The 23,584-nt window shown below is 45.6% G+C and overlaps 1 protein-coding gene across 1 annotated transcript in view; it reads right to left on the minus strand.

Moving 5' to 3' along the window:
• Positions 1 to 23,584, minus strand: part of LOC131267685 (putative transcription factor SOX-15) — a 57,412-nt gene that overhangs the window by 24,366 nt on the left and 9,462 nt on the right. The window contains exon 2 of the mRNA XM_058270620.1: positions 6,573 to 7,192. Within this exon, the coding sequence (XP_058126603.1) occupies positions 6,573 to 7,192 (620 nt within the window). The remainder of the gene's footprint in view (positions 1 to 6,572; positions 7,193 to 23,584) is intronic.

Genomic DNA, 23,584 nt, shown 5'->3' on the forward strand with positions numbered 1-23,584 from the left:
GTCGATTTCGTCGAAGCAATTATTGGTGTCTATCTTTCCGAGGGCTGCCGTTGGCACATCTATCTTGCCTTCATTAGCGGCCCCCGGAGAGACGAAATTAAAAACCCGTTCCATTTCGAAACCAGGCGGACGGCTCGGTAGGTGATTTTCCTAGTTCGTGCATGAGCTGCTGCGCCGCGATTGGGATGAGCGTTTTATTCGACGCAAGTAAAACCCGTCCGGACTGGTGGAGCTCGTAAAATAAAAAAGTGGGTTGAGTTTTTCAGAAAAGGCGATTCAAATAGGTTTCTTGCTTCTTCCTTCTTCACCAACATCCCAAATCCGGGCTCACGGTAAACGCTACGAATGTACCGAAATCGGTCGATCCGAAGGCCATTAAGACCAAAATCTAGAAACTAAAAATAAAAGCACACCGATGTTAATGCTGGCTTGTCGTTTGCCCGATCATGGACGGATGGATTGCGGCACCCACACGGAAATAAAGCTCTGGATGGTTTCGGAAAACAAGAACGAATGGAATAAAATCCTCGGCCCAAGAACAGTAAATTAGTCATACGAATGGTGATTGACCGCTGGTGGTCGACAAAATGGCTTTACCTTGGATGAACTTACACAAATACTAACGAGAGCCTTAAAAGAGTTTCTTGTGAAATTATTGTTTCAAGTTTTACAATTGTTGTATTTCTTCACAGAATTAAATTGATTGATTTGATTCTTTTAAGTTAAGAAATTAGTTCTTCACGAAAGTGTGTGTGCGAAAACACACATCTAGAGGATCATCGAATTATTAAAGAAAACATATCTGCTTCTTGTTCAAGAGCATCCTTTTTGATTCCGCGAGTCCCTTGTTTATAACCTTAGTTAGGGTTTAGTTCTTAGGTTCTTGTTTTTTTTTTGTAATCTAATTTTAAGTTTTATTTAGCCCTTAGGTACAGACAATAACAAATAAAATAAAAATAAAATTAAAAAATAAATAATTTCTTCCGAAATGCAAATAAACTGATAAGGTTTTAATTTTAATTGAAATTAGCATCGGAATTCGCCATGTTTTGTTACTGTCGCACTGGTCCCCAGCTGACCTCAGCATCGGCATGCTCTATCACAACCGGGACAACATTCTTGTTGCGCCCGCACCCTCAAGTACTTGCATTAAATGGTTAACACAAACAGAAAAATAAAATCATGGATCGCCCCTCTTGAACGCTGTTCGATTTTTTTTCCTTCAACTTTAACTTTATGCAACAACATCAACGACAACGAGGATTGGAGGTGGTTGAGGCTTGTTTTTGTTGTTGTTTTCTATCTCCATCTCACTTTTTCACAGGCGTATCACGTTCGTATTCTTTCTCACGCGAAGCAAAACCGAAAAAAATCTACGCTTCTCGCATGGCTGGTTCCATCCCGTGCCGTAAAGCAAGGGATCGTCATTTCCGGTTTAATTTTTACCATCTCCCCCCCCCCCCCCCCCTCTCCCATACTCCCTCCTACACTCCTTTCCACAGCAACGTTCTCCACTCTCCCGGCCATCGACGATCATTTCCATTAACCCCTCGGCGCGCAGAAAATTGCCCTTCCATCGAAGCGCACACGCAGCAAAACCGAACTTTGTGGCAGAGGTTTTTCTTCCAATTCTTATTTTTAGGTCTCTTTTTCGCCCCTTTGGTTTTTCCTTTTTTTCAACTGTCTGCCCAACCCGACTATACGATGACGAGAATTTAGGTTGATCTGTTTAGGATACATACAGGCGTTTTTTTTCGCCAGCTTTCGTTTCGGCTGTATTTTCATTCATCACCGTCACACCATTCACCTTTTCTGCTGAAGGATGGAATTTGTATGTGTATGTGTGTGTGTGTCTGTGTGTGTTTTTTCCAAGCCCCAAACCGAAAAACTCATTTGCATGTCGGTTGATCGGTTGGCTGGTTTGGATCCAACACGGGCTCTGGTTTTCGAGTCACCATCGGCCACCCCAGAAAAAACGCAAACACTCGCAGCAGGGCGAGGGTTGAGATGGATCGGTTTTAAATCGTTTCCCAACCGGTGCGGCATTGGGGCGGATGATGATTGGATTGGGTCGGTCCGTGAAATCGACCTCAAAGTGGAGCTGCGAAGATGAGGCAAACATCAACGCCGTAGATGGTCGTGCACTAAGTGCGTTGTTACATTCACGGGTGTTGTTTCTTCAGCTCGTGGCTTTGATTGCCTTGCATCCTTGGAAAACGGCCATTAAGGTGGTCTTAAGTGACGCGAGCCGGGGAATGCAGCTTTCAGCATCGAAATTACGCCGATAATTACTCAGTGGAAGAAGAAACTGGACCACTTCGGCTGTCAAAACGCATGGCGTAACGAGGCTAACGGGGACTGAGATTAGCAAAGATGGACCCGGAGAAGCCATTGCATTACGTACGCCCTTGGATGGATGTTAGAGTGAAACAACCGTTCGTGACGATGATTATTACCCAAGATGCTTTCAAACCTAGGCTTAAGCGATAGTGGTATGTGCTTTCAAAGACGAAAAATTGAAGTTAAAACGAACTAAAATATCTTTGAAAGATGGAAAATCTAATTCATCTAATTCTAGTTCGTTTTGATTAACGAAGTGCTAAGTGAAACAATCGCTAGCTATACGAAAAATATTAATTTAATTGTAGTCTGTTACTATTATTTAATTTATAATATTTATTTCATTCATTTAATAAACACTTCGATACTTTTCGCAACAATTGCTAGCCTCATCCGACCAGCTTTGATCGAGATAAATTGTGATCAACCTAGTACTATTAGGTTGATCTATGAACCTTTCTAGTATGTATTACTTAAAACGGAAAATCTCTTTGTGTCGATCTTCATAGCATAACCATTTCATTTAAACTTACCGAAGTTAAAAATAGTGGGTCAAGAATGAAGGTGCATGCATTTTATTATTTTTTTACAATTGGTCAAATGTGCGAAAAAGGATCTGTATGTTAAAACAATTTTTTTATATCCTCGGAAACCAAGTCAAAACAAATCAAAATAATTAAAGAGCAGATTAAACATACATTGCTAAAAGCGACTCATTAATCTAGTATAGCAAACAAGGAAGCCTTATTAGACGTGCTCTTGCTGATATCATGTTAACGATTTATCTTGTGATTGGTTAGGCTTATGCAAAATATATGTTTTATTTTTCATAGTTCGTAATTTACTATATTTACTTTCAACTACGAGTTTGCCGAGTTGATTTTTCCCTCTAACGCCTTCTTTGGAAGCTAACACACATACGCCGCAAACGGAAGTTGATTTATTCACAAACATTCTAATTTATGACACTTCCCCAGGAAAGCATGAGGAGGGACAAGTTCAAAATATGGAGAAGGAATGAATTTCCTTAAAATTCTGCATCCCTTCATTCCACTTTGGCGTGCAGCATCCTTTCTTTCCATATAAGACAAAACGCCGCAGTGCTAAATCATGGAAATAAATATACGGTACTTTTACGAAAAACGAAAGACTTCAACAGCATACGCAAAGCGGCGAACCCGTACCGGCCACCGATTGGAAACACAACATTATGTATTAACGTGGGTAAATCAACCAATCGGACCAAATTAAAAGAGGGCGGTGACTTGAGACCGATGGTGCTGTATTTTGAATTTGAACCGCGCAAGATCACGCTGCCTGATCGAAGAGAAGTGAGGCTGTGCGAGAAGACCGGAGATGGCATCCATCGTGCGCCGGAACGAGATCGAACAAAATCAGAGCGCGGCACTCACTGCACTGGTCACTCACTGCCGGCTAAAGAAAAAGAGATAACTAGATAAAACCCATATCGTTCCGCGGGCCCTTGGGGCGTGTGAAACAGAGAGCGAAAAGGAATCGCATCTTGGGCACCCTGATTTTGCAGGGCTGCCTACTACCCTTAAACGGGTATTCTCTTTTCCCATATTTTCTACTTGCTCTTCTCCAGCCGGCAATCGAGCAATAAATAAATCTCACCACAAAGAACCAGGACTCCTTCTTCCTTGCTACTCCTATTCTACTTTGTGCTCTTCGCAAGGCACGGTACAGGTGGTTGAGAGGTTTCCTTTTTCGCTCGACTTTGCCGGTTCCTCTTCCTGCAGATGCGGTTGAATGTCATTGCATTTCACCGTGGTGGTGCGATGATGTTCTCCATTGCAACTCTGCAACGATGCACTTTTTAGCTTGTACGTGCCTCTTCGTCTTGTTTTTGCCAGGCTCGACGGCGGAATTGGTGCTTGTTTCATTTTTCTTGTTTTTGTTTTGTACTCTCTCTACTCTTTCTGTTCCATAAAAAGCTGCCTACCAGCCGACCGACCGATCGTTAGACACACAGACATCGAGCGCAAGGAATAAATAAACTAGACAGCACACAAACACAGGACCGATAATTTATGCGGCACACTTTGGCCCTAATTGGACCCGGGCAAATCGGTGTCTCCGGACCCCGGTGGAGTTGTACCGATTTCTTTTGGGCACCCCTGCTCGGGTTTCCACTCTGTCGTCCACCAAACATTCTTAGGGTGGATGGAAATGGCGGCCGGTTTCTTTCGGTGAATGTGAATCTCAATGGTGACTACAATGAAAGATCTCAATGGTGACTACATTTTGCAATATTTTCATTTTGTGTGTGTATAGTTTACACAAACTACAAAGTTCATACTGTTTTGCAGGCATTTATTCTTCAACCACGAGAGATTTATCCAGTCACATCAACCGTTCCGAGAAATCCTACCCATTATCTGCAACCATATTTTCAACCAAAATGCGTCACCCTGCGTAAAAACCATTTCTTGCCTCTATCTTATCTGCCAGACAGCGGTGGTTTTGCCAGTGGTTTAGCGGCAGTGACTAAACCATGCCGGTCATGGTTGGTGGTTTTTGGGTCTTTCCGGTGGCAGAGTATTTTTACCCTTTGCTCTAAACCACACCACGGGCGGAGATAAGTGCGGAGTTAAGGGATCAGCCTGGGTGGAATTTAATCCAGTTGATTGAAATCAGTTCACTCACCATCCATTGCAGGGGGTGGCACGAGCTGTTACATCAATCGATTTAGTTTGGCGGACAATTTCCTGCGATCGGAAATTAATCACAACCAGGGAGAGGTTGTTGAACATCGGTTTTAATTTAGAGCCACTCTCCGAACGCCTCATCAATTGCACTTATAGTGGGATCGTTCAGAACCGGAATCACTAGAAGCAGCCAAAGATACAATCCAATCCAATCGGGATAACAAACGATACAACAAACCGGAAATTGTTTTCAATTCACTATGCAAAGCTTTGTTTGGTTTTGCATCGCGTGTCTGTCCATCGACGTGAGTATCTAAAGTGAGTCATTTGGACATTACATTAGCAAAAAAAAGATAAACTCAGCATCTGCAAAACCTATTCCCTCCTAAGTGATCGCTATCTACTCGGAAAATTTGAATGTCACTCTACAAAAGTTCCCTTTTGGTAACTCACTTTAGTAAAATAAAGTGAACATTTAAAACGACACGGAAAAAAACAATAACAAACAAGTGTTTTAGAAAATCCACCCAACGACCTGTAGTGGAAATACGAACGGTTTTATCAGCAATCGTCTCATAACGTCTCGCATCTCCTTGCCTTACGCTTGAGGACGCGTAACGATGTTCATAGGCCACGAGAGACGATAAGATTAACCACCGCTTCTCGTAGCTACTTGTTTTCTCACACGACCCAAAATGCAAACGGTCATTGGCGTTATCTTATCGCTTGTCATCGTCACCTGTCCGAGCGTGGCCACAACAGCGAAAAAGATAGAGGGCAAAAGAAGAATGCAACCCCGTGGTTGGAGGCAGTTTCGGTACCGGATGGCCGGCAAAGGGCGATCGAACTGATTGATTGGCCATTGATTGGGACACGAAATGGGAGCTTAGGGCGCTAAGGTCAACGCCGAGTCTATGACGAGTCGAAGTCGCCCACCGTTTTGGGTTGCGCCAGGGCGGCCGGCTAGACTGATAATGCTCTAATGTTGACACATGTCGATACCGAGGAAAATGGATAGCGCAAGGGCAGTGCAAGTGCAAACAACGTGTTTCGGTTGTGTAACACGAAGCAAAACACACGTTACAGCTCGATTACACCCATGTAGGAAGATACTGGAAGTGGTAAAGATGACCAAACGAAAAAAGATGTTTGAAAAAGGAATACTATGCGTTTCTCTGATTTGTGCAGACTTGATTTAGGCGTACTTGAGAATCTCTCAGAAAACACTAGGTTTCCATACTGCTTTTGCTATTAAACATCTAAACATACCTTGTCACATAATTCGCCATGCTCTGTTCATCAAAGATCAGGCTCGCCAAAATATCGGAGATCCTCTTGAAGTACCGAAAATATGTTAAACCATTCGCGCCCTTGACATTGTCTAGATAATTTAAGCTACCTCCCAAAGACTGGCCTGCCCTGATAAACAACCAGCTGCTTGAAAGCTTATCCCCCACTTGAACCCCTTCCCTCGATATCATGAAAACTCTAATTATAGAATGTGCGTATGGCGTCGCGAGTTCTGCGTTATCGGAGTTAAGCCCGGTGGATTTAGGCACTTACCTAGCATTTTACTGAGATCGGCATTGTGAAGATCGGGATTCTCGTCGGCCAGCTTCTTCCGCTCGACCTTGGCCCACACCATGAACGCGTTCATGGGCCGCCGGATGCGCGCCTCCTTGGCACTCTTCAGGGCTCCGTGCGGTCCCAGCTTGCCAGGTCCGTACGCCTGCCGCTGGTGCAGCACACCGTAGTTGGACGCACAGAATTCACTCTGGTACGGCCCGGCCGCCGTCAGGGCGTACCCACCCCAGCCACCGCCGCCACCACCGCCTCCCGGTTCGTCCGTGGGCAGGATCGTGGGCATCTGCACGTCCTGATGGTGGTACGGGCTGTACTGGCTCATCAGGGGTGAGCTGGACAGCAGCGGAGACTGCGACTGGAGCAGTGAGGCGTTGGACGAGAGCAGCGGCGAGTGGGACTGCATCAGTGGCGAGTGCATCATGCCGTTGTTGCCACCGAGCATGCCCGGACTCTGCGGGGCCAGCATTCCACCGTGCTGGGAAAGTGTGGACAACGGCGAACTGGCCGCTGGATTGTGCTGCTGCTGCTGTTGCTGCATTGGATGGACATACTCATCGTAGTTTCGGTGGTAGCTCTGTTGGGGTTGGTGCTGAGGAGAGCTGAAATAGGATGTATAGAAGAGACATTAAGTTTGGGAATTGAATTTAAACAAACTAACATTTTACTAACAACAAACTAACAACATAACTGTTCCTAAACGTCGATTCCACTTCAGATTGTTTACATTGGTTACTAGATGCGTGACATAATTCAATATTGACAATCATCTAATTCTCACCAAGATGGCTATGGAGAGCTTCTTTATTACCAAGCGTTGATGTAAAAAAAACTATCGCACACGCCACCAACGAACAAGCTTTTAATGGACAAACACAACTTACACGATGGCGCTACGAATCAAATCAAGCGAACGATAACAACACAACATCGCTACCTCTTGAAAAGCAAACACAAAACAGCAACCCCGTGCTGTGAGAAATTGTTCGAAACCGATTCGGGTATGTTAGCTCAACGATAAGCAGCGATATGGGTCACACGGTAGGTGACGTCGCCGTCAACGGTCGTGCTTTCGCATTCCCTCTCCTATCATCCCCCATTCAACAAACCATCCACAGCGGGTAGGTCCGTGTGTTGCTTTAGGTGAGTAGAATTCGTGTGGATAAGGTGGACACTTCACCCTTCGCAACGGTAGGAGTAGAACTTGCTACGTACACTACATGTCTGTGCCGTGTTGGGAAGGCTTGCAAAAGGGACCACCGACTGAGAGGCGGGAAACCGAACATGGTCAACATGGCTCTAGTTAACCCGCGGTTGGTATCATCCAGTGCAAGAGGGAGCAATTTGTCCAAATCGTATCCCTTTGCCGGTGGTCATCACGAATCTTTTCCCGCTGGGTAAACATAACCTGAGCGGTAGTTCGAATGTGGACATCTTGGAAAGCCGGTAGACAAAAGCGGATCATGCATCTGTAGGCAATACCAGAACCACGAGGGGCTCTATCGAGAATCGATTCACGAACCCGATAGGGCAGGCTCGTGACCGAGCTCGCAAATCAACATCTCCAGCTTCCGATGAGTCCGTGCGGTTGCTCTGGTTATTGTTCTGAAAGTTATTGACTTCTAGATGGTGCCCTATGATAGGAGGATCCTGCCAGATTCAATCGATTTCCGCTGATAACGGGGATGGTTTCTCGTAAGGATACCCAGAACATGACAGATTTTAGGGAAATCTTACAAGCAGAGGCTTTATGTAATTTTCTAGTATCTCCCTTAGCTGTTATACAAGGGAGCCTGTATTGTATCCATATTCTCGAGGGTATTGTATGTTCTGAAGCGGATCCACTACTTTTACAGAAAATGGATGCAAAAACAAAGCTGCTCAATGAAAATCTCAAACATTCCCCGAGTAGATTCCATCCCAAGTTCAATGTCACCAACACTTGGGCGCATCTCGTCGGTACAATGCGAACCCACACAATTCCCCAGTTCAAAGATTTGCTTCTATCAGCTGATTTTGTTTTGGCATTGTTTGGAACTTCGGAATAAAACCCGCTCACCGTTGCATCACCGGATGCGAGGGTTGAGAATTTCTCAACCAAATTATGTCTCCCCGCACTTCACGTCCCGGGGACAAGGGTGTTGCGCATTGTTCTCGCTGGCACTAGACACAAATACCTGTACGCATGTAGGTCGTCAGACAGAACGATCTTCCCAGCTTCGGGGTTGTGAGTCGCACCAAAACTGGATCATGGTCTGGATGTGTAGGAGTTTATACACGACTTCTTTGAAGGGCGCCTTCCGAGGTTCAAGACTTCGAAGACACTGGGAGCAAAAGGGTTGAAAAAGAGACCACCGGATCATCACAGCCCATGTCCGGTGACCTTCCTGGGAAGCAACACGATCCAGGGAACAAAGGAAAGCGTCCCCACGCCTGGGAACTGGAGTTTTCCATCATTTTTGCAAAGACGAAAAATTCTTCTGGTGGTTGAAAATGAAAGTGCGGCTATGAATGTAAATATGACCCTTTCGATGAACTCCCCGTTCGAAAAAAAAAACCCAGGTGACATGCCAAGGAACGCACCTGCTTCCCCGGCTAGTTTGTTGCCGATGGCAGGTTCCTCTAGTCCGTCTAGTGGATGAGGGGCGTTGGGGAGCGCGACGCCTTTTGGCAAGCAGACGATTGCCATTCGGTTCACAGTGGCGAGGGGTTGTCTCCGATCCGGGCAGGCGGGGAGGAAGCCGGGAAGCCATGGGTAATTTTAATACAATAATCAATTGTTCTCGAGCCCCGTTCCAAACCACCCCCTGACAAAGGGGAAGGTGTGGACACGACGCAGGGTTTGACACACACAGTGAGTGTTTTCCTGCCTACCGTCGCCCCCATCCCTGGGTGAGTCACGCGGGTGGAAGGGAAGAAAACCGGGCCACTGGGACAATCCAGATGCTGCATGGGAGAGGGGGGAATGCAGACAAGAGAGGGCACTGTTGGAGGTGCGGGAGTGGACCTCGGACTGCTAAATTTTCTTATATGGAAACAAACAATGGATCAGCTGGCAGCCGGCACAATGAACCCACTCCCACTAGGGAAGAGGAAAAGTTCGTCCTTGAGATGCGAGCGCATAACCTTCGCGACAACAAACGAATGATCTGCAATGACAGTGAAAGAAACAAACGAGTTCTAAAGTCCAACGACAATGGGAAATACCTTTCGATGGTGGAGGAAAACGACAATTTCCTCTGTGGTCTGTGGAGAATGTGGCGGGGGGTTTGTTGTCTGTCTACCCAGAAGCAAGGAGGAGCAAAAGGGGCTTTGTTTACATTTAAAACGTAGAACGAGACAATGGTTTTGCCGGTGGTGACAAAATGGAAATTACTCTAAGGAATATTGTCTCTACTAATTGATTTTTGTTGATTTGTTTACATGTGTAATATATTGGATATTTTTGATTAAAAAAGTAAACTGTTATGTTAAATACCCAAATTTATAAATTTATACTTGATTCTTGTTAGAGTCACCCTGTGTTGAGTTAACTTTTTCGTTTCTGCGCTACAAAACTCCGTCGGTCGTTCCGCCTCGTGGAGCATCGAATGGTCGTCTCGGTGGAGGCGCAATAAAAGTCCATGTTAAAACAAACAGAACCTGCGGAACATCGTCGAAAAAGCTACGAACTTTGCCCTCTAGCAGTAAGCAGCGGTTTTATTATTCACAGCTTGGCGTTTGGGGAGGAACATGTTTACGTTCCGTTCCGTTCCATGCTCGGATACATCGCCAGCCTGGTAGAACAAGTGAACTTAGCGCACCGCGGATGGTCTCGTAGAGTTTGGCGGACAAAGATCACCATGTTAATTTTCGACACGAAGGAAGGTTATAGTGGAACCAGCTACATCGGTTCGACATTTGGTAGATTTAGACTCCACGGAAACACCGAAAGAGATTGTAGGCAACTTTGTGTCATATAATGTCGGATTTTGAATGTTCCTTGGAGTTTTGTTTTCCTACTTCATAAAGTAAAGTTTCTAGCTACGTGACAACCCCGCTGACGAGATGCATCCCGATGGACACGCCAGACAAGGGTATTATTTACGGCATCTTGCGTGACACATTTTGGACAAGGCAACCAAGTACTGGACGGTAACTTGAAGATATTTAGACACGTCAGCCCTCAAACTCCTATCGCCTATAAAGGATATAGAGGCCCGACTGCTTCGTAGGTCCAGCGTAACATCTGGACGCCCACGGCATCAGCAGATACGCATCAAACTCGACCCGAGCGTACCTCAGCCATCGAGGTATCGTAAAATCGTGTCATCCTGCGTGTCATAACTGCACACGTGCGCGCACGAGACTTGTTGACCTCGTTGGCAGATCTCGGCAGTGTGTCCCAAAAAATACTATAAAAATGCCGCCACGTTTCCGAGAGTGAGAGTTTCGAGCGAGCGTTGTGTTCCTCAACCCGACTAACGGTTCGGAACCCGGGAAGAGACGGTCACTTATGGCACGTGCCAGCACGTCCTGTGCAGCGGTCCAAAGAAACAATTTAAAAGAGTTTCGAAACTGCCCAGTTTGGTGTGGACTTTTCGGACCTACCGGATTTTATGACTTACTGTCAATTTTCGACCATTCAGCGCTTCCGAACCGGTTGCTGAAACTCCATCGCGCCATTTCTGGTTCCAGTTGCACCGGATAGAATAAAGTCCCCGAAAAAGCGCTGGTATCTCAATCGTAAATCACGGAACGCCACGGACTCCCTTATCGCTGGCGTCGACAGCGACGACCGCCATCGGCCGGACCATCCGTCTGGTCAGGTGATAAACCTTTGCCTCATCGATTATGATTGATTCGCGTCCAGTGACGGTGCCATTAAAATCAGGGTACGCGTTTCACTGTCTCGTTGCGTTTCGGGAGTCCTGTCGCACTCGAAAACCCCCAATTCATTGATTGATGGTGGTGTAGTACCTTGATGCTATAATCTTCTTTTCTCGCTTGTTCAAAACTGTTACCGAAACACCGAATTGCTAGAAGAAGCAAAGTGAATAGTTGGCGATTTGACAGGGAATCAATGTAGGCTTAGCTTCCGTTTCCGCGGACTTCCATCCTGATTGATCTATTTTGCGACAAACAGTAGCACGCGGAATCGGTAGCTTGATTGAAAACGAACTTTGATCGCATCTAACCAACTACTTCGTCACGCGACCTCAAGGTCCAACCTCAGCTAACTCCAATGGTCCTTCCTGTCTAGGCACGAGACTACTCCGGTAGACACGCCAAAGCAAGACCCAACAAACAACGAACACGAGACACGAGAAATGGAACGTTTGGAGTTCGCTGGCTGGCTCGGTTCTAGTCCATCCTTCCAGGAATAGCCAGTGATGTGCGCGATCCCCCGTGGATCGGGAGTTCAGCGCAAGCCTCACCTCCAGCCCATGACCTCCTCCGACGACGTCAGGTAGGAGCCGCCAACTCCGAAGAGTGCCGTTCGTCAACACTCGCTAGATGGACAACGGTAGATAAAGTCGTCCGCCGTACGCGAGATCGGTACGTCGAATCCATCAACGCGCGGATGGATCACCGAAATCGCGTCGCCGGACAAAGATTCCGTCCGCGCGATAGGATGCGCTACAAATCATCCCGTTTTTCATCCCCCGTCTCATCTGGACGCTCCCTTGCGAGCTGCGTTGGAGCTCCTCGAAACTCGGGAGGCACTTCCAGAACGTACAGATCACGTTAAGACAAACAAAACTACGACCGCTGGCTCCAGAGGATCGGTTTGGTCCATATTTTCCGGGTAAACATCAAAAGCGCTCGGAACTTCAGCTGTTCGGCAGTTTCGTATGCCTTTATTACAACGTTTCGTACCGCCGTGCTTCCCCGCCGTTTTGACAGTCGTAAATCTGTTGCCAAAACGTTTTTCACGCAAATTTGGGACCCATTCGGGGGTCGGCCCGTTTCAAGCACGAACAAGCGGCCCAAGGACACAATCAGCGGTCATTTAGCGGGGATATTATGGCGCTTTATGGCGGTCATTTTGCGGTCGCACACAGGGCAAGGGGAAGATAAATAAAAGGGAAAACAAACAGAAAGATCAAGGAGCCGTACCGATACGGGACAGACTTTGAATGTCCACCGTGTTCTAGAGAGTCCCCTACCTTTCCCTAACGCCCGGTAGAACCTTGCATGAAGCGGGGTTTGTTAGATTCATATCTCTAAAAGGGAAGTAACTTATGGGAGGCACTCGGCAAGTCTCGCTTTCACATCGCCGGCTAGTCGCAGCAGAACTCGGAAGGGCTGTTAGAACTCCGCAGGTATCGAAACGATGGAATGTTCCGAAGAAGTCGTGACTTTCAACGATCAACTTTGCAGAAATTCGGGAATGGTTCGGGGAATATGAGTTAGGAAAACAGAGGACGACTTATTTATTTCCATTGCTGGTAGAATATGCTTTATTTTGTGTAGGAACATCCATGTACAGCATGTTTGAACAACTTCATGCAATGTAACTTCTTACTGTTAATAAATGACTGATTTTTTTCCATACCAATATGATTTTGACTTTCTGCGCACCAAAACCCCTTTCTGCGGACATTAATCAAAACCATCGCCACATATGGGTGATGAGCCGCTCAGCTCACCTTTTGGCAATCAACCAGTGAAACCAGTGATTAATATGCCGACCGTGTGGTACGTTCGAAGGTGGACAAATGGAAAAAAAATAAAAAGCCAAAGCCCCCGATCGTACCGGCAAAACAGCAATAATAACGTGGCATCAAAAACCCGAGCGTCACCGGAGTGGCCAAAAACTGCGTGCCGTCCGCCGAACAGATCTGCCACGAAAAGTCGCGAGACGATCGTCTGCGTTCGAATCGAACGCTACATACTTTCGCATATTCGCAACGGAGGTTCGTTTCCGCCGATGAGCATTTTTTGTTTTCGAGGTTCAACGCAACGCGGTGGAAAAACCGCGCCGCCAGCCGCCACTGATTGGTATTAGCTGATAGGCTGGCCGTTTTTCGACCGGATCGTGCCTGAATCCTGGCGCCAGGCGCGGGATTGGGGCAAGGACGAGGGCGCGTCGGCTCGTCGATCGTAGCATAAAATATTTCACACTCACCGACACTCTTTGTACGTTTTTGTGCTCTCATGTTTTGCTTCGCATGACGAATTAACGTCGACAAGTGTTGCACCGATCGTGAGTTTTTCTCGGTTGTCGGTGCAACGTGTTATTTTGTTGCTTTTTACTCAAAATCAAATCATGTCCATCTGCCGCAAACAGGACGCATCAAATAAATCAACAACGTACGAATTGAAGACCAAATTGTCCTTTTTTGTCGCGTAAGACGCTGATAATCGGTATATGTTTATGTAGGGCAACAAGGGGCAATACTTATCCATGAGTAGCAAAACTAGAAGTGTTTTGATTTTATAAGGCAAATTTTTGATTTCTTTATCTTATAAGAACCATGATACAGTTTCAGAATAACTCATTATCCATGAACTCTAAATTATGTAGTTTGTTTTATTTTAACAAGTGTTTTGGTTTTTAAGGCAAATTTGAGGTATCTTTATCTTATAGGAACCATGATACAGTTCGAGAATAACGCATTTTCCACGAACTCTGAATTTTACAGTTTTGTTTTATTTTCTGATGATCACCAATCATTTTATTACACGGTTCAATAAAACAGAATGTTTCTATTCTATAACCTGCATTTCTAGCATATAAGCCTATTTGATAGGTTGTTCATTGAAATAATATGATGGTTACTTTCCTGTTAATAGTGTGCAAAGCCTCAGTCATAGTGTTGGATTATTATTCTTAAATTGTTAACTATGAGAAAAGTCATTATGAATTGGCATTGTGATTAAGATTTGTGCTGTCATTGAACTTTGGCGGATATATTTTTATATAAAAATTTACACAACATTTACTGTTTGTGTTGATAAAATATTTACCAACTTGTACAACCCCTTAACAAACTTGATACCGTTTGAAATCATAATTAATTCGGTGACGTGTAAACGATTGATCCATAAATCTTATATTTGCCATATCTGTGCTTGTCCCAAACCGGTGTGTACTACCCCGCACTCCCCTACGTATGTTGTTATCGCAAAGTGGCGACAATCATTTCACGGCTCAAGTGAGTGATAAATTTTCCTGACGAACTCCCGCTGGGATGTTTTTGTTTGTTTCCTCTTGTTTTCCACCCCTAGATACCAGCGTCCACTACCTGACCATTTGCCGCGCGTGGCCAGCAGCGAACTGTGAAATAGTAATCACTGTTAAATTAGGTGCTAAAACCGTGTCAACAAACCCCTCCCAATCAGGCTCGCTGCTTCTCCCGGCTCGGTGGATAAAACCATCCGACGGTACGGTTCCGAATGGGTCGTCGCACTAAATTGACCACGGAGCAGTGTGCCACCCCGTTGATACGACGGTTGCCCCTCGTTTCCACACGTTTCCCAGCGTCCATTCTTTATCGGACAGCACACACAACATTGTACACATTGGTCCGGTCGGTTGGGCTGCGTTCACCGAGCCATGAAAAGGGCCATGTAGAGCATAAATCACACATGATTTCTCGGCAAGCGCTCGTTTCTTTGAAAAAAAAATCCGAATCCCTCCCTCCATTGATAGTGGCTTTCGTTGGGTGCAATTATTGTCCCATCGTCTTCCGAACCCGTCGGCAGTCCGTTCAAGCTGGCAATTTCAACTCCGGGGGAGGCCAAAGAATCCGTTTATCACCTCCGAACTGTGAAGACTTCCGGGAGTGAGACGTATGCTTTTTTTTTCGTTATTTCGACCACCACCTTTCCACGGGCTCGAGACCGTGGCCGACAGGTGCCGGGTGGCGTCTGCCAGCAATCCGTTTAATGTCACTATTTACGGGCACCTTGTGGCTTCCTTTCCTAGCGGCCGATACGGTAGGAGTTCGCTCCAGTGCGTCCAAGATGGGCTTCTGTGCTCAGAGGTCCAAAACTCCTGAAGATATCACTCGGCGGGAGGGTCCAAAAGATTTCCACTCAACAACCAGTATGGCACGGAAGAGCGGAGGGTAGGTAGACGGAAAATCGTTGTCATTAATTTTGTTTTCGTACACTATTACCACTGTTATTATGATGTTTCCATTTATCATAAATTACGCGCACGCGGGAAGGAAGGGAACGCTCTAAGTCGAAAAGTGCACTGCTCCGTTCATTCCAGTGGAACGCGGTGGGTGATGTGGAAGAGCAGGAGTGTTATTTTACCCACCCCCAGCCTCTTCGTGCGCCACCTTTCCCAAAAGCCGGCCCTGGAAGTAGCACAAAGGAGTGCCGTGCTTGGCCAAGCATGCTCCCATGTTCTTTCTCCCGGAAACGGGCATGGGCTGGCCAGATGAGGTTAGCAGTTTTTCATCCGAACTCTATGCTGGGGTAGGGTTGGAACTGAGGCGCTTAGGGGCGTAATGAATTTTACTTTTTATTACAATTTTGAACGGAATGTGTGTGTTTTTTTTTTTGCGATGACTCATACCGGATGGTCTAGATTTGCAAATTTACATATTCGGTATGTTTTCTGGTCTCCGGTGTTCTTTTTTGTATGTCAAATGTGGTGATTAGGAGTAATCATCATATTTTCGTTCCGACAACAATAGAAAGTGGATAGTAGTTGTGTCATTTTTTAGACGAATTTCAGCAATTGTAAAAATTATCTGGAAAGAACTAGTTTTAGTCATGTCATATTCAGAAAAGCTTTTCTTTTCAAATATTCATGCCCGTTAAGTCGAGTAATGTGCCTTAAATATTATTTGGAGTGCATATTTGTGGCTTCGCCAGTAACTTTATGCCTAACTTCATACGGCATGTTTCCAAAACACTTCTGCATAATACCAAACAAACTAGGCTAATCTCAAAAGTAAACAGTTGTACATTTTTATGGTGATTATCAGATTGAATTGTATTACAACGATTGATTTGAAGTAGGTTCAAAAAGACAAACTGTAGATTTTTAATATCCTTAGTTTAAAGTTCACAGGCTATGAATTCTCCTGATGCAAAACTATTTCTTACTTTTAACCCATAATAAACAATAAACACCCATCATTTGACTACTCCTAAATTACCTTTCGAGGACCAAGGGTTTCGAGAGAATTTCCTCCATCATTTCAAAAGAAAACACCTCTCTTTCATCGTCTGTACAGCTCTATCACCAACCACATACATATTTTCCACACAGTTTACGATATTCATAATACATATCTAGGGCGGACAGCATCGGTCCACGTGTAAAACGCATCTGATATTGCACGGAACAGCTGTTTTTCGGTTCCGTTCGCTGCTTCGTCCATCGCTATGATTTATGCGCGATCTACCGACCGTCAAATCGGACGTTAAGAAAAGGGGCTTCTTTCCTTTCTCATCAAAAGCCGCATCGTTCACCACCCACACGCTGCTGGCAGGGAGCAGCAGAAGAAAACGAACCCGACGGTTGTTCGATCGAGCAACTATCTCGGCTGTAGAGATGGTACACCTTGGAGTGTGTGTTTCTTTTCGGGTTTGCCTTTTTTCCTTTACCCCTTCAAAAAAGGGCATCATTTCAAGGCGGTACCTTACCGGTAATTGTCGACCACACCTTACCGATACGCATCAATCTGTGTGTGTGTGTGTGTGTGTGTGTGTGTGTGTGTGTGTGTGGGTTTGGGGAGGATTTTGGTTTTTCCTCACCAACTTCGACTTGCTTCACGCACTATGACGCCGACGACGCCCTACGGACACTCCGGCGTCGCTCGTCCGCGGAAAGGCGGCACCAACCGACTGCAGCATTTATTTGTGCCTTGTTGTGGGAGTGTGCGAGTGGATGATTGTACTCTTTTTTTTTTTAATTCGATTTCATGTCTTTCCAGCCGGATGAACAACTAAACGTCCATCTGAAATCGGACAGCTTCCATCACCCGCCCTCCGCCGGGCGTATGGGGCGGGGGAAATGTGGATTGGGGAAAGAGGCGCGAATAACACGAATAGAGCTACTCAACTACGACGAGGTTTTCCCGGAGGTCAGCGGTGGCCGGGCATTGGAAAATAAAATGCAAATTACCAGGTCGGGTAAATAGTTTTACCGTCCGCCGATGGAAATAGCATTCGTAAAATGTGGAAACATCTAAGCGAACGCACGCACACGCAAAGCAGCAGTGACTCGCTGATGTGAACTCAATATCGCCAGAACTATGCCAAGGTAGGTGGGTGATCGTTTGCAAAAGGTGTTGCCGTTCGTCCGATGATCTCCAGTGTAAGTTCGACGGTAAACACTTAAGGGGTTTTTGAGCTGATTTTGCTTTTATCATGGCACTTTTACTGCACCCTTTCCGAAATGCAAACCGAACCGAATTGCATTTTATTTTCGACACTGAAACATTACTGATTCGACTCACTTCTGCAGGGCGCCCGTATGAAGCCACCTATCGGTCCTACCGGTAACCGGTTGTACCGGTTGCATTGCATTGCACACTGCGTAATCTTGCTGCGGCATCTGCAAAAAGCGAACCAAAGCGGCTGGGGTGGTGTGATGCAAAAAACAAAACAAAACATGCATTCATACAAACACCAACCCAAACCGGGAGGCCATTGTCCAAATCGTCGGCCCTACTCGAGGGGCGTTGTTTGCCTCTACACTCTTGGTGCAACAACCAGCGGCAGCAGTAGTAGTAGTAGTAGTAGCAGTAGTAGTTGTTGTCTGCTTTGCGTTCCGCTGGCAACACTGGTTGCATTCAACTCGCTTGGCGTGCAACGCAATCGCCAACTAACGCGCGACAGGCCGGAAAATGAATGGCATTAGTTGGACGATTAATTAAAGGGAAGCATGATTGACAAATGGTACGGTGCAGTGGTGCTGTTTTCCTGTGTTTCCACCGTGGCTCGTGATGTGTGAGATTGACGTAGAAAAATGTGTGTGTATGTGTGTTTGAGAGTTCCAGGGAAAAAAATGCAGTATAAGCAGGGGAAGCTGAACACTTTTGTCACTTGGGTGTTTTATAATGCGTTCCAAAGTTGGGTCCATATGTGATGTTTTTTTTTCTTCTTTTTCGGTTTATGCACTGCACCTAACTGCACCGAAGATTTATAGAGCACCGTAGTAGATTTTTTGCTATTAGCTTTTCGAAAATGATTTGTCCAGCTGACAATCGATTCTCGCCAAGGTATTAAGCGGACAAAAGGTAGAAAAACCTTTTACTGTGTGTTTTTAGTTAGAAGCATTACGAAACTATGTAATTTGGTTGAAACGGTTGTAAAATTTTTAATTCTTCTTAATTATTATAAAAACTAAAAGTCCAACTACTTTTACTAAAAAAAACTGGGCATTTTGGAACAAGAACCTGTTCGTTTGGTTATTAAAATATTTCCAGCTGTCTTCATTAGTTTTTGTTTGAAAGAAAATCATTTTTTTTCTGTTCGTTTGGTTATTAAAATATTTCCAGCTGTCTTCATTAGTTTTTGTTTGAAAGAAAATCATTATTTTTGTATTTTTCCTGGTATATTTTCTATCGAAACTTATCTGGAGCTGGAACGAAGCTTCGAAGTAGATTAAATCACACACATTTTAACATCTAATAAAATTTTTGTTGCTGAATGATATAATTCTGACAAAAACTGCCCGATTCATCCACATTTGAACTACTAGTTTCAGCTTGTTTTGCTGAATTGCTCTATCGAATGCACAGTTTTAAGGTGATGATATAATTTGATGATTTTTTTTTAGTTTTCTCAATAGAAAGATTTTAATAACAATCCCAACCAGAACTACATCAATTAGCGTCCTATTTGCATTGGGATTAAACAAGTTTACTTCACAGCCAACGATTCGCGTCCATCGATAAGCGCAACCGAACCACCGCGGGGTTCTTCGAGTGAATAAAAAAGAAGAAATCCCACTCGATGAAAGGCAATGTTCAACCAATGAGCGGCCATGAGAACCGCAACGTACCCGGATCGATCAAATTAACGCACAGCAAAAGTGACATTCCCAGCCCACCCGTCGGCGCGCGCCGCTGGAGTTCGCGGAATAAAAATAGAACGGCACACCGGGCCTTTTTCCGCGCCCTTCCGAAGAGGGAAAACGTTCACGCCCAGCGGGAAGCCATTAGCGCCAGAGCCGGAGGGAAAAGTCAGTTTCGTCCATTACATTGCAAAAGCGGGAAAGTCAGCACGGAACCCCTTCTTAATTAAGTGCCAGCCGGGGCAATCCTGTCCTCTTGAGGTCTCTTTCGGGAGGAATTGCAAGCGGTATAACAACTAGATCTCAAGCAGCATTCGGTGCAAAATGGCGTCTGTTGGCGTCTCGACGGAGGTCAAAGGTTATGGCAAGATTTTTCCAATTCTGGCACGCCGTCAGCTGCTCCAGACGCTTTAGGCAGCGATTGTGCCGTTCGGCACATATGGATTCGGACTCGAAGGAAATCCTTTGCCCTCCGATGGCGACCATTGTTTGTCGACATTGTTCTCGGGTGCAACCAAACAGTTCGCCGGCACGGAATCTTCCTCCGATTGGAAGTAGGGAAACTAAATCGAACCAAAGCCAGCGCAAAACAATGGTCCTGTGGAAAAACTCATTTCCCAGCGATTTTCGTCTTTTTCCCGACTGTGCAGTGAAGGGCTCACTTGCGTCGATTTCAACCGAAAACGAAACGGCCAGCTGCGCAAAGGCTCTAAGCGTGGACGCGCAACTCGAATCGATCGTTGATTTAAATCACATCAACGGCGAGCGCGCGTGAACCGACAGTCCCCGGTCGAGAGGCCACTTAATTTGCTTCCAGTGGAAGCAAAGTGGAACCTTCCGGAGCGGGTTGATTTCCTCCTCGAGTGGCCACGGAGATTAACGCCACTGTTTGGCGAGCACTCGAGCGCGCGGTTAAGGAAAAGCAAAAAAAAAGGGCGAATGGCGCACGTACGGAGTCTTCTACCTTTATGACCCCCAGGCCAGGCTCTCAGACGAAGCTTAGATGGCGCTGATATTGATTTGTCCCTACGCTGGAGTGCGACGATTGCCACCTCAAGTGCCGGTGCGTTATCGATACGCTGTTCTGCGACTGAGAAACTGCGAAACGGTCAAAAGCAGTCACGTTTTCTCTACATAACCGTATCATTGAAATATTCTTTTTCTGGAATTTTCAATCCAATTCTATTTAGTAAAACCATTTTTTTTAATGCTAAATTTAATATCATATAAAACTGTTGCTCGTATAAAACCCATGATATTTACATTATTATTTTGAGTCCCAGCAGTAGTGCGTATTGAATAAGAATGTGTGAATGAGTTGAATCTGACTATTGAATTAATTGATTTGAATCCTCACGGATAGTTTTTGTAACTCCTTTTTGATTTGAATCAATAAGAGGAATCCAAATTCCTAACGAGTGAAAGAGTAAGAGAAAAAATTGCTACTCGTCACATATTTTTTTCCATTATACTTTAGATAATATTTTATCTCAAGTATAAACATCATTTAACGAAAGCTCCGTTATTCAAAAATCTGAAATTCCTCATGTAAATAAAATTAACAAACACTCGCTTGAAGAACGATCAATTGATCACCCGCCTTTTGGTAGGAATAAACATAAGCTACCAAACTAGCTTACCGAAAAAGAAGTAAACTATAAAAAAAGATAAAAAAAAAACTATCCACAAGTTGTCTCCGATTGCAAAAAAACGGAATGTTTTTTACCTTCAAATCACCATGTCGCACAGTTTATGGTCTGGGTGGAGCGAAACAGAAAGAAAAATACGCGACAAATATTTGCAGAATACAAATAAATATACAAACAGAAAGAAACCCGTTCACAAACCTCCTAAAAAGCCAGCCCATACATTCCTGGGACGTGGAAAAAGCAGTCGAAAAAAAAACACGGGAAAAAATCGAACCGATCCGCCAGCGAAAAAATCGCAAGGATCAAAAGCATGGCAATAGCACACGTGAAAAAAAGAAGTTCTCCTACGAACCAAAAAGGAGGTAGCAATAACTGCCCTGACATCCGAAGGATATATGTCACACGGCATTGATTTATGCTCGCACCGGTCCGCCACCCCGGCCCGGCCACCCTTTACGTATGTATGTATGCATATGCATGCTCGGTTGCGCACACGGACATCTACATACCGGGAGATGTCGGAGGATATGTTCCCTCCGCGGACTCGTCTCCTTCCCACCCAATGGTAGGTAGGAAAAACGGGATCGAAGTTACGAAAGCGTCGATACTTGGCAGGAAAACAAGCAGGAGCATCATTTACCCAAAGAGAGGAGCTTTCGCACATTCAAAGCCGGCCGTGAAATTGGGGGAAAAAGGGAAAACCTTCCTTTTCGATGCGCGATCCACCCGCGGCCTGCCGGGTGGATGATTGTGTGTTCAAAGGAGATTACAGAATGGAAGCCGCTTCTTGGCTTCAGCCGCTGGCAGCAATCTTGCCAGGAAACCCCGCGAACAGGGGACGAGACGGGATCCCGAGAACATAATAAGACGGCAATAAGCATACGTATGTGCTTGGTTCCTCGCCGGAGGGCGGAGTCCGGTCCAAGGGGGGACAAGCGGCGCGGTTTAGAATGCGCACGATTATTTGAATTGCCAATAAGCGAAATGGTCTCAACGCGTGCTCGCGCGCGCGCGGACTCTTCGTCGCTCGAGGTTTTACTTGCGCCTTCGAAAAGCGGCACCGTGGAGCTCCCGACGGACGACGGCTCCCCTTTCGGCAGATAGATCGCAATCTCGGTGCACCGACGCACCCTCTGAAGAGGGGCTCGATTCGACACACACACATGCACAAGCCGATCCTGATCCTGAGTATGTTCGGGAGCTGCTCGTCCTATGTCGTCCCCGCGATATTCAACAAGCGAGACGAAGTAAGTAAAATAAAAAGCACAGGAATACACATAATCGACCCCCGGCAGCATAAACGGAGCATACCGTGAAGGAGAAATGGGAGCACCAAACCCGGAGACGTGGGGTTCGGCGAAGCAGTAAAATCTGTCCACCCAGGCCGACAGTTTTATGCTACAGTTTTCAACCCGTCCTCTGGGTAGCGCTGTTTGCCTTCGGTCTCCGTTTTTGCTTTAATCTTGTTTGTTTATTTGATTTCGTTTCCCAGTTTTTCTTTTCTTTTACTCCTTCCACCGTTTTCAGTGTATTTTTCCTCTGGCAGGAAGATTTTGCAAGCCTTTTTTTCATATGATACTTTTTTTTCTCTTGAGATGTGTTCCTTATGCTGCAGGACCTTCCAGGATCGATGAAACGAATGGTTGGGGAGGAATGAGGGGTGTGGAGGGAGGACTTGTGGGGACTGGGAAATGACAACGGTGACTTTTTATTTGATATTCCACCCTTTTGCCGCAAAGGTAAAAATTATGGACCGAACCGGCCCTGATGTATCCACCGACCTGGAGGGGGACGAGGGTTTATGCTGATTTTATGCTCACCGCTCGAGCCCTTCTTCACCCCCTCGGGGACAAAATATGCGCGAAACCGTTTCGAACGGCCGGCCGGATTTGACGTGCAACGTGCGGGTACCTCGCGGGATCGCCAGAGGAATCCAGAATCGAACTCGTTCGACAAGCGAATCACCGTTTCCATTTCCAAATCTAGACGAGATTTATGGTGATACGGGCATGCATTCGAAATGCAACCGAAAGGGCCCGGGATGTCCCCCGCCAGCTATCCGTTCGAGTCTGGAAAGGGTGGGGTTTCTTTGACTACCAGTTCTCGACCTTGTCCACCGAGGGAAGCGGGCTGCAATCCGCGTTCTTGGAGATTTTACATTTCGGACATTCGAGGAATTACTAGAGGGAGCTGGTTTGAACTTCGCTAATCTTTTCTGCTATTCGTTCTCCAAGTTCTCCAGTAAAGTGTTAGCTTCAATTGGCTTCATAGATCTATAGTTATAGGCAAGTAAGTTTTCAAACCCGAAAATGTTGAAGAATTACACATCTTTCACACCGATCTCAAGCCTGGCAAAGGGTTTTCCACCTCTCTAC

The sequence above is a fragment of the Anopheles coustani genome, chromosome 3 (genome assembly GCF_943734705.1).
Source record: "Anopheles coustani chromosome 3, idAnoCousDA_361_x.2, whole genome shotgun sequence".
Taxonomy (NCBI): domain Eukaryota; kingdom Metazoa; phylum Arthropoda; class Insecta; order Diptera; family Culicidae; genus Anopheles; species Anopheles coustani.